Source organism: Schistocerca serialis, chromosome 6 (assembly GCF_023864345.2).
Source record: "Schistocerca serialis cubense isolate TAMUIC-IGC-003099 chromosome 6, iqSchSeri2.2, whole genome shotgun sequence".
NCBI lineage: Eukaryota > Metazoa > Arthropoda > Insecta > Orthoptera > Acrididae > Schistocerca > Schistocerca serialis.
Window position 1 is genome coordinate 567,880,871 of NC_064643.1, and position 13,932 is coordinate 567,894,802.

Here is a 13,932-nt window from a genome sequence, read left to right on the forward strand (position 1 = left end):
TAGGTCGACGTTCCTTTTGAATGTCAGTCATAACCTGAGGGACAAACTTGGCAGCAACCCTTTTCATTCCAAATCTTCCGTTAAAATTCGCTGAACTGAGCTCCCAGATAACCCACTAATTTCTGGCAGTTGATCAATTGCCTGTCGACAATCTGTGAGCACAAGCTTTGGAATTTTTTCAATATTTTCGTCAATTCGGACAGTTGACGGACGTCCAGAACGAAGTTTGGTATCAATTTTTTTTTTCTTGATTGATTTTCAATTCCCCCCGAAGGGGGCGGGCTGGCAGCAGCTTACTACGCTGCTCTACAGCCTACAGACTTTTTTTAAAAAAAAGGAAGAAGAAAGAAACAAGGAAAAACAGGCGATAAAATGGTGATTTAAAGTGTAAAATGGCGTAAAAATGCGGAAAGTTAAAACAGAAAGCAAAAGGGGTTGGCAATGTTGATAAAATACACAGGGATCAGACAAGTAACATAGTAGACTCACAATTAAAAAACATGGCGACAGTCTGGTTTCTGTTCGGAAGAGATAAAAAAAAGCACACCCAGTGACAGTATGATGGCTGTTCGCTACACTTCCCAAAAGACACAACACGGAACACTCACTGGAAAAACACACTGTAAAACACTGCACGAAAATGGCGGCACAAATATGGCACTCCCGATCCAAAGGCAGATATGGGGGTGGGGGACCTGGAGGAGGGGGAAACACAAGGAGGGAGGAGAGGAAAAAACGAAAAGGGGGGGGGGAACCAAATAGGGAGAGGACTAATAAAGGGGGAGAAGGGCAGACGCGAGAGGGAATGAGAGGAGGCAGAGGAGGGAAATGTAAAAGGACTCGGGGGAGAGAAGGGTGCAAAGAGAGGGGAGGTGGGGAAGCAAGAGGATTTGGCATCAATCGACATGTCGCCATATTTAAATCGAGCAAACCACCCGTACATTCAGGTTTTTCCCATAGCGAAATCTTGGTAAGCTGTTTTCAACATTAAAACAGTTTCAGCAGCATTTTTACCGAGAAGAAAACAAAATTTCACAGTTTCAAGTTGTTCACTTAAACTTGCCGTCATAAAAAAGAAAACAAGAACAAAACAGCGCAAGCGAGAAGAATTGCAGCAGATGAAGATCAAAAGCCAAGTCGACAACACAGGCGGCAGCACTGCACTGGTAGTGAGTTGCGCTGTGCACGCCATGGGACAGAAATGCGTACTACACAAGCTCCGCCCACGACAACGTTATTCCGCTTTTTTTCTTTTTTGGGGGCGGGACAGGGGGTACTTCCTCGTATGATTACCATAAACACAAGAAATTAACACGAACACTGTAAATTATCTACTTGAATAATTAAATTAATAAACAGAGCTATCTACCTAGGTAGGTAGTTACCGAAGGAAATTGCCCTTAAATTTGAATATTTGGACCAATGTGGATGATTTAGCATTCAAAAGTACCTTAACCTGACTTCACAATAAAGGCTTAGCAGCGTGAGTGAATTTTAAAATTTAGGAACTATTTCTACGCAGAATTTGATGCTCAGCTTCCATGCATGACACTTTTCATTTGGAGCAACCGAATTTTAGGTACAGGCGTTAGAGCATGAGCGTAACTCACTTTGCTGCCAAGTTCATAAAAACTGTCGATTTTTGACGATTGATTATCACTAAACGGGTTAGCCGATTTTAAATTTTGAGAAAGCCATTCTCATGATAATTTACGCGCTTTCCTTTTGCTGTTTTGGAAATTTGCTCAAGGAGCTATAATCGAAAATGCCATTAAGTGCAAGAACTACTACACAGTCTGCTTAACAGCTCATGTCTCCAAGCAGAAGAATGGAAAATGAAATCGAGGATATGTTAGATGAGGACTAGTTTGGCTTAAGAAAACGTAAAAGCACTAGAGAGGCGGTTCTGACGTGTGTGATAATGGAAGCAAGACTGAAGAAAAGTCAAGACATGCTTGTAGGACTGGACGACCTAGAAAAGCGTTAAATGATGTAAAATGGAGCAAGAAGTTCGAAATTTTGAGAAAAATAGGAGTAAGCAATAGGGGAAGATGAGTAATATAAAGTTCATACAGGAGCCAAGACGGTACAACACCGAATAACCAAGAACAAAGTGTTCAGATTAAAAAGGGTATAAGACAGCAATGCAGCTGTTCACCTCTATTGTTCAATCTGTACATCGACGAAGCAATGACTGAAGTAAAAGAAAAGTTTAAGAATGGGATTAAAATTGAGGGTGAAAGGTTATTAATAATAAGATTCGCTGATGACACAGCTTCAGTGAAATTAAGGAAGAATTACAGGAGGTGTTGGGAGTACAGAATATGCACCAAGAGTAAACTGGAAAAGGGCGAAAATAATAAGAAGCAACAGAAATCAGAGTAGCGAGAGACTTTTTAAAAAAAAAAAAAAAAAAAAAAAAAAAAAAAAAATTGGGTACCTGTATCAAGAAGTAGACGAAGTTAAGGGATTCTGCTACCTTGAAACCAAAGTATCCAATTACGGATAAAGCTATGACGACAAACAAGCAGACCAGCACAGGCAAAGAGAGTATAATGATGTACAGTGAGAAAAACAGAACAGAAGAGGATTGAAGTGTTTAAGATGTGGTGCTACAGAAGAACGTTGAAAATTAGGTGGACTAATAAGGAAAAAGGAGGTCCACCACAGAATCAATGAGGAAAGGAACATATGGAAAACTCTGACAAGAAGAATGTACGAGATGGTAAGATTTATTAAGACATAATGAAATAACGTCTATGGTACTAGAGGGAGCTGTAGAAGGCAGAAACTGCAGGCGAAGACACAAGTTGGAATATATCCAGCAAGTAATTGAGGACTAGAGGGCAAGTGCTACTCTGAGATGAAATCATGATATTTTGGTCCTCAAAAGCTTAGCACAAGCCAAAATCCATTGCGAACTCATTTAACTCTTACTTTGGATGCCTAAAATCAGTTAAAATTATTTCAAACTTGTACATAATAATAATAATAATAATAATTTTATTGTTGTTCAGCTGATTACAGCAATAGACAAAGTCAAGAGCATATATTTCTACATAAACTACTATATCAATGTAAATTGGTTTACATAAAATAGGTACACGTTAGAATACAATATTTTCATCTTCAAAGAATTCATCAATGGTGTAAAACAGATTGTTCACTAGTAGCTTGTATAATTTAGCTTTAAAGATATTTACAGGCAGTTCTTTAAAGTCAGCACTTAGTCTATTAAACATCCTTAGTCCAAGAACTAGGTAAGAGTTATGCGATTTTGATAATCTATGATATGGTACGTCTACAGATGTTCTGTTTCTAGTATTATGGCTATGAATATCACTTCTCAACACAAAATTAGACACATTGTTTCTAATGTACATTAAAACATTGTAGATGAATAAGTTTACTACTGTAAGACACTGCAATTTAATAAACAGAGGTTTACAATGTTCTGTTTTATCAGAATCCATTATTATTCTTATTACTTTCTTCTGTAAAAGTAAAATGTCATTTACATGACAGCTACTACCCCACAGTAAAATTCCATAAGAGATGATGCTTTGGAAGAAGGCAAAACATGCTGATCTCACATAGTCATTGGGAACATGTCTTTTTAAATTTCTAATGAGATAAATAACTCTTGAAAGCCTAGCCAACATATTTTTAATGTGTGGTTCCCATGTCACTTTATTGTCAATAGTAACACCTAAAAATTTAACAGTTTCTAATTCCTGGTAGTTAGGAATCTCTTTGAGGCTAAAGTAAAGTGTCTGGGTTTTGTTTTCATTTAGCAAGAAGCCATTAGCTTTGAACGATAATGAGTACTGAGTAAGGGTATTTTCGGTCAGTGTTTACAGTGTACCTAGATCAGAGCTTTTATGTAGAAGAGTTGTGTCATCAGCATACAATATTGTATGAGAATTTATGAATAAGGGCAGGTCATTAATCATTAGTATAAACAGTAAAGGTCCAAGCACCGACCCTTGAGGCACTCCATGCCTAACATTAATCAAATTTGATTTCTCCCTACCAATGCACACAACTTGTTGACGGTTCTCTAGAAAAGACCTGATCATATTTATACTGTTGTCATAAAAACCATAGTAAATGAGCTTATTCAGCACAGTGTCATGCTCTACACAGTCAAAGGCTCTGCTCAGGTCACAAAATGTAGCCTGGGCATAGTCCCTAGCCTCGAACACATCTAGGACTAATTTTATGAGGGAGTCCATTGCATCCGTTATGGATTTACCTTTCCTAAATCTTGATTGACCAGTGCGACCTTTTTTTGGGATAATATCCTCAGTTAAGGTACTAACAGGTAAAAATAGTACAGAACCATAAATTTAATAACTAACAGTGCAAAATACTGAATCTGAATTATTTATAGAAGAATGTAAAAACTGATAGCAGTCAACTTAGAAAATGATTAGTTTGAATTCTAAAGAAATAAAGTAACACATGAGGTGATATTGTCCTTACAACTTATCTGACATCCACTTTCTGTGTCTACCATGCAGTTCACAATTAAGGGCATGGTAGATGGTTCATCAAAACAGCTTCAGACTGTTTCTCCACCATTCCACTCTCAAAGAGCGCATGGGAAAAAGGAACACTAAAATATTTCTGTGGGAGCTCAGATTTCTCTTATTTCATTACAATGATCGTTTCTTCCTAATTAGGTGGGCGTCAACAAAATATTTTCACATTTGGAAGGGGAAAATTGGCAACTGAAATTTTGTGAAAGAATGACTGCCACCCCAATTCATGTATCATATCCATGGCACTCTCTCTTGTTTTGTGATAATACAAAATGAGCTGTCCTTCTTTGAACTTTTTTAATGTCTTCTGTCAGCCCTATCTGATATGGATCCCTTACTATTCAGCAGTAATCTAGAAGAACAGAGATAACAATCAAACAATGGAAAATCCAGAATGGAATGTAACAATATTATCAAAAGGAAAGTTGATACTCACCGTATAGCAGAGATGCTGAGTTGCTGATAGGCATAACAAGAAGACTGTAACAAATAAAGCTCACACACAGACAACTGCAGTTGCCTGAGACTGCAGTTGTGCATGTGTGTGTGTGTGTGTGTGTGTGTGTGTGTGTGTGTGTGCGCACATGTGTGTGTCTGTTGTTGACGAAGGCCTTACTAGCCGAAAGCTTTATTTGTGACAGTCTTTTTGTTGTGCCTATCTGTGACTCACCATCTCCGCTATAAGATGAGTAGCAACTTTCCATTTCAGAAAACAGATAACTGTAGTGTAGACATCTTTTTAGTGGAACTCTCGCATGTTATAAGCGTTCTGTTTGTAAATTCCCACAGTGTAATCTATGTGGTTGTGGCAATTTAAGTTATTTGTAATTGTTATCTGTAAGTATTTAGTTGAATTGACAGCCTTTAGCTATGTGTTATTTACTTTATAAATGAAATTTACATATGTGGATAGCCTCACACTTTTCACTATTTAGCGCCTGTTGTACCTTTCTGCAAAGTAGAGGAATATTGTTTAAATCATTTCATAATTTGTTTTAATCTTCACTAGATGGTAAATGATAGCATCATCTGGAAACAGTCTAAGAGGGCTCCTCATATTGTCTCATAAATTGTTTATAAGGACTAGAAATAGTACAGAGCCCATAACACTTTCCTGGGGAACACCTGGTATCACTTCTGCTTTGCTTGATGATTTTCCATCAGTTACTACGAATTGCAACATTTCTGACAGGAAATCACAACTGGGATGATGCTCCATAGGCATGCAATTTAATTAGAGGTCACTTGTGAGAAATGGCCTCAAAAGCATTCTAGAAATCTGGAATATGAAATCAACTTGAGATCCTCTATTGATATCTCTCATTACTTCATGTGAATTAAGAGCTTGTTGTGTTTCACAAAAATGATGTTTCCTGAATCAGTGCTACCTTAGAAGATAGACTGAAGAAAGACAAACCTATGTTTACAGCATTTGTAGATGTAGAGAAAATTTTGATAATATTGACTGGAGACCACTTTTTGATATTCTGAAAGTACCAGGAGTAATATACGGGGAGAAAAAGGTTACCTACAACTTGTACAGAAACCAGAATGTTGTTATAAGAGTCGAAAGACATGAAAGGGAAGCAAGAATTGAAAAGAGAGTGAGGCAAGATTGTAGCCTGTGCCCAATGTTATTCAGTCTGTACTCTAAGCAAACTGTGAAGGAAACAAGTAGAAATCTGGAAAGTGACTTCTATTTCAAAGTTAAGGATAAAAACTTTGAGGTTTGCTGATAACATCGTAATTATGTCAGATATTGCAAAGGACTTGAAACGAGAATTGGAATGAAATGGATAGTGTCTTGAAAAGAAGTCATAAGTTCAGTGTAAACAAAACTGAAGGAAAAATAACACAATGTAGTCAAATTTAATCATATAAATCAGGGAATTAGATGAGGAAATGTCACATTAAAAGCAAGAAATAAGTTATGTTATTGGAGTAGCAAAATAATTGATGATGTGGTAGTTAGAAAGGATATAAAATACACATTTACAGCAGCAATAAAAACATTGCTGAAAAAGATAAATTTGTTAAACTGAATATAAATTTAAATATTAGGAATTATTCCTGAAGAGATTTGTCTGGAATTTAGTCTTATACAGAAGTGAAATACACTGAGGTGACAAAAGTCATGCGATACCTCCTAGTATCATGTCGGACCTCATTTTGCCTGACGTAGTGCAGTGTCTTGATGTGGTATGGACTAAACAAGTCATTGGAAGCCTTCTGCAGAAATATTGAGCCATGCTGCCTCTACAGCTGCCCATAATTGTCAAAGTGTTGCCAGTGACCTCTCGATTATGTCCCATAAATGTTCAGTGGGATTCATTTTGGGCAATCTGGATGGCCAAATCATTTGCACAAGCTGTCGAGAATGTTCTTCAAACCAATCAGGAACAAATGTGGCCTGGTGACATAGTGCATTCTATCCATAAAAACTCCATCGTTATATGGGAATATGATGTCCATGAATGGCTGCAAATGGTCTCCAAGTAGCCATGCATAACCATTTACAGTCAATGATCAGTTCAGTTGGGCCTGAGAACCCACTACATTCGACATAGACGCAGCCCACATCATTATGGAGCCACCACCAGCTTGCACAGTGCATTGTTGACAACTTGGGTCTATGGCTTCTTATGGTTTGCGCCACACTCCAACCGTACTATCAGCTCTTACCAACTGAAATCAGTACTCATCTGACCTGGACACAGTTTTTCAGTCAACTAGGGTCTAACCGATATGGTTATGAACCCACGAAATGTGCTGCAGGCGATGTAGTGCTGTTAGCAAAGGCACTTGTGTTGGTCACCTGCAGCCATTGCCCATTAACACCAAATTTTTCCACTCTGTTCTAATGGATATGTTCTTTGTACATCTCACACTGATTTCTGTGGTTATTTCATGCAGTGTTGCTTGTCTGCTAGCAGTGACAACTATAGTGTCCCAAGAGGGAGTGAGAAGGACACATTGTAATTATGAGGGCTTTCCTTGATCAATGTAATTGATTGGCAAATTTTGCGTAGGCAGCATGTGGAACTGTCCCTGTAAAGAATCTACAAGATAAAGAGGGTATTCAGGGACACAGAACTTGGTGTACAGCACAAGGAAACTCAGGTCTAATCAAACTCATACTGATAAAGTTCATTGGAAGTTCACTTCTGGCACTACTGACATTAGCCTCTTCTATTCAATGCACAATGTTAGTATATATGGCTTCATGTAACTTGAACTGCGAGCTACCTTCTATTTTGCAGTCCTGAGACTATCTTCTCAGTATTATCTCGAGCCTGACATGACTCTAATTGTTCTAAATCCTCAGCCTGGCGATGCCCGGTACAGGGGTAGTGTCCCAGATGACTACCAACCGTGCTCTTCCTTGGGTTCTGGCGGGTCCCCTTTTTATAATGCTCATCGAGTTTTTAGAACATTCCCTCTGACGCACATTGCCAATGAGGAGTGTATATTACCATATATGGGAAACTCATGAGGCACTTGTGTCACAGTCATGAACTGCTATACAGGACCTCGGTCACGCGCTTACCGACTAGAGGCTGTTTCCATGTGTACTTAGCCTGTGCACTGACCATTGCCAGCCTGCCTCTGTTTGAATACCCGATTGCACCAGCTCCTCCATCTTCTTCCCAACCAGTGTCTTGCTTACAACTTTGAATTTAATGCTGTATTTCATCCCTCAATAGTGGATTTCGCAACACAACGCTATGCACATGCTGCTGCTTTCGGTCGTTAAGTGAAGGATGTCGGCCACTGCATTGTCCATGGTATGAGGTAATACCTGAAATTTGGCATTCTTGGCATACTCTTGAAATTGTGGATCTTGGAATCCCCTAATGATTTCCAAACTGGAATGTCCCATGCATCTAGCCCCAACTACCATACCATGTTCAAAGTCTGTTAATTCTTGTTGTGAGGCCACAATCACTTCAGAAACTTTTTCACATGAATCAGCCGAGTACAAATGACAGCTCTGGCAATACACTACCTTTTAGACCCTGTGTGAGCAATACTACAGCCATCTGTGTATGTGTTTATCGCTATTGCATGACTTTTGTCACCTCAGTGTATGGATGATGAACGGTTAAGGCAAGATGAGTGTAGAAGCTTTTGATGCATTGAGCTATAGAAGAATGCTGAAGATCATATGTGTAGATCAGATGACTAATGATAAGGTCCTGAATTTAATTTGGGAGATAAAATGCACAACTTGAGTAAAAGACAGGGTTGGTTGATATATGAGTAACACATTCCGAGTGAGATCTTAAGGAAGGTCGGTTTGGTAATGGAACTGTGGGGGTACAAATTATAAAGGAAGACTACAGTACTATAGTAAACAAGTTCAAATGGATGTAGGTTGCAATAGTTATGGAGAAGTGAAGAGCCTGGCACATGAAGGGAGGAGTAGCATGGATAGCTATATGATACCAGTCTTTGGGTTGGAGACTACAACACCACTGTATGCTCTCTTCTTTGCTCACAGCACCTTGTTGTTAGTGTTGTCTGTCACTGCCTTTCACATCTTATAACAGTCGTTTTTAGTTTTCTGCTAGTGTAGATTTATATATTTGAGAATATCTGTAAACATGTATTATTATGCTCATTTACATCAATCATTCAGAATGCACTAACCCATTGAATTTTTACTTTTTCCCTGCCTGTAGCTAAATCATGATGTGAATGTCATGTTGCGCAAGTTTGTTAATGAAGTTCGACTATGTGATGAGCTTGAACGCAAGCTACGATTTTTTGAGGCTGAGATCATCAAGGATGAAGTACCAATTCCTGATGTAGAGGACAACCCAAAGGCACCTAACCCAAGAGAGCTTGTCGATCTGGAGGTAAGTGGTTGTGCTATACCATCAGACAGCGTCCAGTGTCATTTGTCTTACAAAATATGCAGAACCCAGTTTATTGGCTCACAACAATATCTGCAGCAGATACAGATGTTCCATGACTTTGCTTCAGTATCATAGTATCTGTTCCTGCATCTTATCATATGCTGACTGCACTAGATGTGATATTGCTAGTCAGTGCTTCAGCCAGTTTATTGCTCCAAGCTCTCTTATTTCTAACTATAATACTAGTATTTAAACTGTGTGTTATTGTGTGACATGCCCATTATACAACAATTATTATCCTTTATAGCTTTATAATTCTGGTATTAAGCAATATGAAAACCCTGCTGTTGTAAACACATTATATTGGTGTTTGGAGTAGGAACTAAAATGTGTTGATTTAAAATAGAATTCCCCAATCTACTCTATTTCAACCAAAATAAAAACATAACAAAATAATGAGATTGGCCAACTCCTCATGAAATTTGGATTTACAGCACTTATGGAAATCCCCTTGTTAGATCCCAAAGACTCCAGACATGAGAAGTCCCACTTCTGTGTGGTTTATATTTGTCAAGAGGAATGAATGTTTCATGTTTCACAGTGTACAGTGTCTATTGTGTAGTTAAAATGGAACAACATGTGTCAATCAAATATTGTTTGTTAAAAAAAAAAGACTAGTGCTGTTTGGCATGTTGTGTACTTCCCAGAATGATGATTGGAACTATTTTGCAGATCAGAAATATATGCTGGACCATCACCCGAACCTGGAATTTCTCCTTTGAAGGACAAAACTGTTACCAACTGAACTATTTGGGCACAATTCATTACCCACCCTCACATCTTTACTTCAGTCAGTACCTTTCTCCTGCCTTCCAAAACTCACAGATCTCTCCTGTGTACCTTACTGGACAAGCACTCCAGCACGGAATGATATGTGGAGAAATGCCTTGGGCATTGATTTCAGAATGAACATATTGCTATGGTAACTTAGTCAGTAAGAGTATTACCCACAAAAGGCGAGGTTCTGGATTTTAGTAGTAGCAGAAAAAAGTGGAACAATCACACTTGATCTTATATCACTCCTGACATCAGTATTATATTTTTCCATTTCTGATATCATGTCATTAGTATTAAACATACAATAGTTTCACAAAATATCCAAATCTTATTCAGGCAGGAATTTGTAAATCTTTATCATTTATTGTATAAATTTCCATTTACTTGCCACAATGCTATAGTTAGTTCACATGGAAATACCAGTAATTTACTATATATACAAACTAAGTGAAAGTGAAATTTTTGATGAGCAAAAACTTGTTTGTTTCTAATCAATTTAGCTCATTTGAAAGTCCTCAGTCTTGTCTTTTCAACAACCATTTTACTTTTTCCAATCAACTTTATATTTGAAAAGTTATACGTATTCAAAATTCTTATGCTCTAGGCTACAAGGACAGAGGAGGACACATGTACTGTGCACAAGCATCACACATGCTTACAACAGCTAAGCAAACCCGCCATTGCAGAATATTGTGTTGACACCAGTCATCCAGTGGAATATAACAAGGAGATTTTTGCATACACTTCCAGCTATTGAGATAGTGTTATGAAGGAAGCAGTTGAAATTAAATTAGCAAATAGTCATATAGAGATGATGGTTTTTGTTTAAATTCTGTATGGCATCCTGCTCTCTCCCTTGTCAAAAAACAGAGGGACAGAGTTAATGCTACCTCATCCATTGATTATTAATTTCACTATAACTGACTTCTGATGTAAGTCCTCTTTGGTTTGTGTGTATACATATATATAAAAACAAAGATGATGTAACTTACCAAACAAAACCGCTGGTATGTTGATAGAAACACTAACATATATATATATATAGAGTTATAATAGAGGGAAACATTCCACGTAGGAAAAATATATCTAAAATATGTCTGCTTGTGTCTGTATATGTGTGGATGGATATGTGTGTGTGTGCGCGAGTGTATAGCCGTCCTTTTTTCCCCCTAAGGTAAGTCTTTCCGCTCCCGGTATTGGAATGACTCCTTACCCTCTCCCTTAAAACCCACATCCTTTCGTGTCTTTCCCTCTCCTTTCCTCTTTCCTGATGAGGCAACAGTTTGTTGCGAAAGCTTGAATTTTGTGTGTATGTTTGTGTTTGTTTGTGGTTTGTGTGTCTGTCGACCTGCCAGCACTTTCATTTGGTAAGTCACATCATTTTTTATATATATATATATATATATATATATATATATATATATATATGTGTGTGTGTGTGTGTGTTGTATTTCTGGAGTTCCTTTGCAAACTGAAATTTTAAATTCCCTTGCACAGCACTTACTCGCTATAGTTTTGCCTTGAAAAGGGAAGGGTGTGCTCCTATAGAAATATTGGCGGTTCTCGACAGCATCAACCAGCTGCAATCCCATAAGTTATTTGAACATTGTATACGCTGTAAGAAACTCAGGTCTCACACTGTTAACTCTTTTTGTTAAAGGTGGAAAGGCCATAAACAAGTATGACCTGGAAGACATACCTCTTGCATTTGCTAATGCTTAAGCTGATTATAACAGTATTTGCTGTTAGCTTTTGATAGCCTTGTGTTGTTTGCATTAGTAATTGTAGCTGCTCTGTGGATGAAAATCCCCACTCTTGCCTCATCACATACTATTCAAAGTACAATTTTGCATGCATTACAGGTCTTGAGTCACTGCAGCTTTTGTAAAGGCAATCTACACTCAAAACTAACAGTGAGATACTCCAGTTTGTTTGAGAACTTAACATGTATTACAGAATGGTCCCCAGGGCAGTACAATCCAACCAAAGCCTAGTTCATGCAGTGTCGTGACTCCAGCCATTTAGTAACAGACCCATAAAGTAAACACTTGTAAACCAAGTCCAAATGGCAAACACACTCACACTGTATCCATGTATGGTAAAATTAAAACTGGCTCAGACTGGCCCTGATTTGGCGTATATACAGGTCTAGGCCATGGTATACATCATGGACCTGGGTGGAGATCATCCTGCTGATCCAGGTTGAATGGCATCTGGACTTGTTGGTGCACAGCAGGGAGTCCACTCAGAAAGAAGATGCTGCAGTGGCAACATGTGGGTGTGGTGCGTCTAAGTGTGTGCAGTGAAGGCAGCTATAAAGCCACTCCGCTGGGCTGTGGCCTTCATTTGGGAGTGACCCTATAAATTGTTAGAAAGCCGCAGAGGGCATTAGGTGCATTGTTAGACAACCTTTCCTTTGCTGTTGGATCTTGAAGCTCCAAACAAAACATTCCACATTGACGTTGGAGGACGGGTGAAAGGGCATAATACAAAAGTATTGAAGCTTGTTATGAGCACAAAATTATTTGAAGTCATGGGAAGTGAATGCTGTCCTGTTATCTGGAACCAAAGTGCGTGGGGTGGCTTCAGTCACAAATGTGGCACATCTAGGAGTATGTTTGCTGAGCAACATAAAGTGGAATGGTTACATAAAATTAGTTAGAGGAAAGGCAGATCTCAGAATGATACTCAAGAAGAATCTTAAGGAGATTTTACTCATCCACAAGAGAGATAGCTTACAAAACCATTGATGAATGATTCTCCAATATTTGTAAGTGTACATATAATGATAGAAAAGAAATGACACTCCTTGAATGACTAATGCAATATTCCTCATCCTGTATTAGTGCATGACTTTTACGTAAATCTTGAACTCTGTCCTTCAAATGAGATATTTTTTTTAAAAATTGACCACCTCAGTGGTAGTGGGCAAGCAGTTAACTCTATATGTACTTTTTGTGATGCACAGTAAGGCAAGAACTGTGCACCTCAAAGGCACCTTCAAGCAAAATCACATGCAGGTTGTTTTGTGCAGTGGAAGTAACAAATGCAGAAGTGTGTGGATTCAAATGGGTGCTGCTTTGAAGGTGACCACTATTAACTGAAGATATTTGGCAAGTAGGGCTATGAATATTTGCAGCATCATTCATTTGTTTTGTGTCAAACCTCGTACATTTCCTGGCAAAGTGGAAATGATACATCTGTAGTAAACTTCTTGACCACTGCCACTGAGCTAAATGATTTTCCTGAATCTTGTCACAGCACAGGTCACTGATCAAGGTCAAGAAACAGTCATGCAATAATGAACATGACAAGTAGCATATTAGTAGTGTGAGCAGTGTTGTTTCTTTTTTGTTTTGAAGCCCAGGTGATTGTAAGAAATGTGTTGAAGAAGTTTCTCTACAGTTTTGTCTTCTGTTCCTTTCAGGCAAAATTTGAGCAGACGGAGAATGAATTACGGGAACTGAGTCAGAATGCAGTGAATCTGAAGCAGAACTTCCTGGAATTGACAGAACTGAAGAATGTGCTGGATAAGGCAGAGGGATTTTTTAAGAATCTGGAAGTTGCAAATGCCTCTGACCTGCAGACTAGGGCACTCATGCAGGATGAGCCTGACAGTGGGAACCCTGATAAGGGTAGCCTGGGGTAAACTTCTAATACAGTTTAAAGATTTTCCTAAACTTTATATCAGC

General features: G+C 38.4%; 1 protein-coding gene across 1 annotated transcript in view; it reads left to right on the top strand.

The window, feature by feature from the left end:
- LOC126483942 (V-type proton ATPase 116 kDa subunit a 1-like) overlaps positions 1-13,932 on the top strand; it is a 195,985-nt gene that overhangs the window by 37,782 nt on the left and 144,271 nt on the right. The window contains exons 2-3 of the mRNA XM_050107230.1: positions 9,227-9,403; positions 13,668-13,885. Of these exons, the coding sequence (XP_049963187.1) occupies positions 9,227-9,403; positions 13,668-13,885 (395 nt within the window). The remainder of the gene's footprint in view (positions 1-9,226; positions 9,404-13,667; positions 13,886-13,932) is intronic.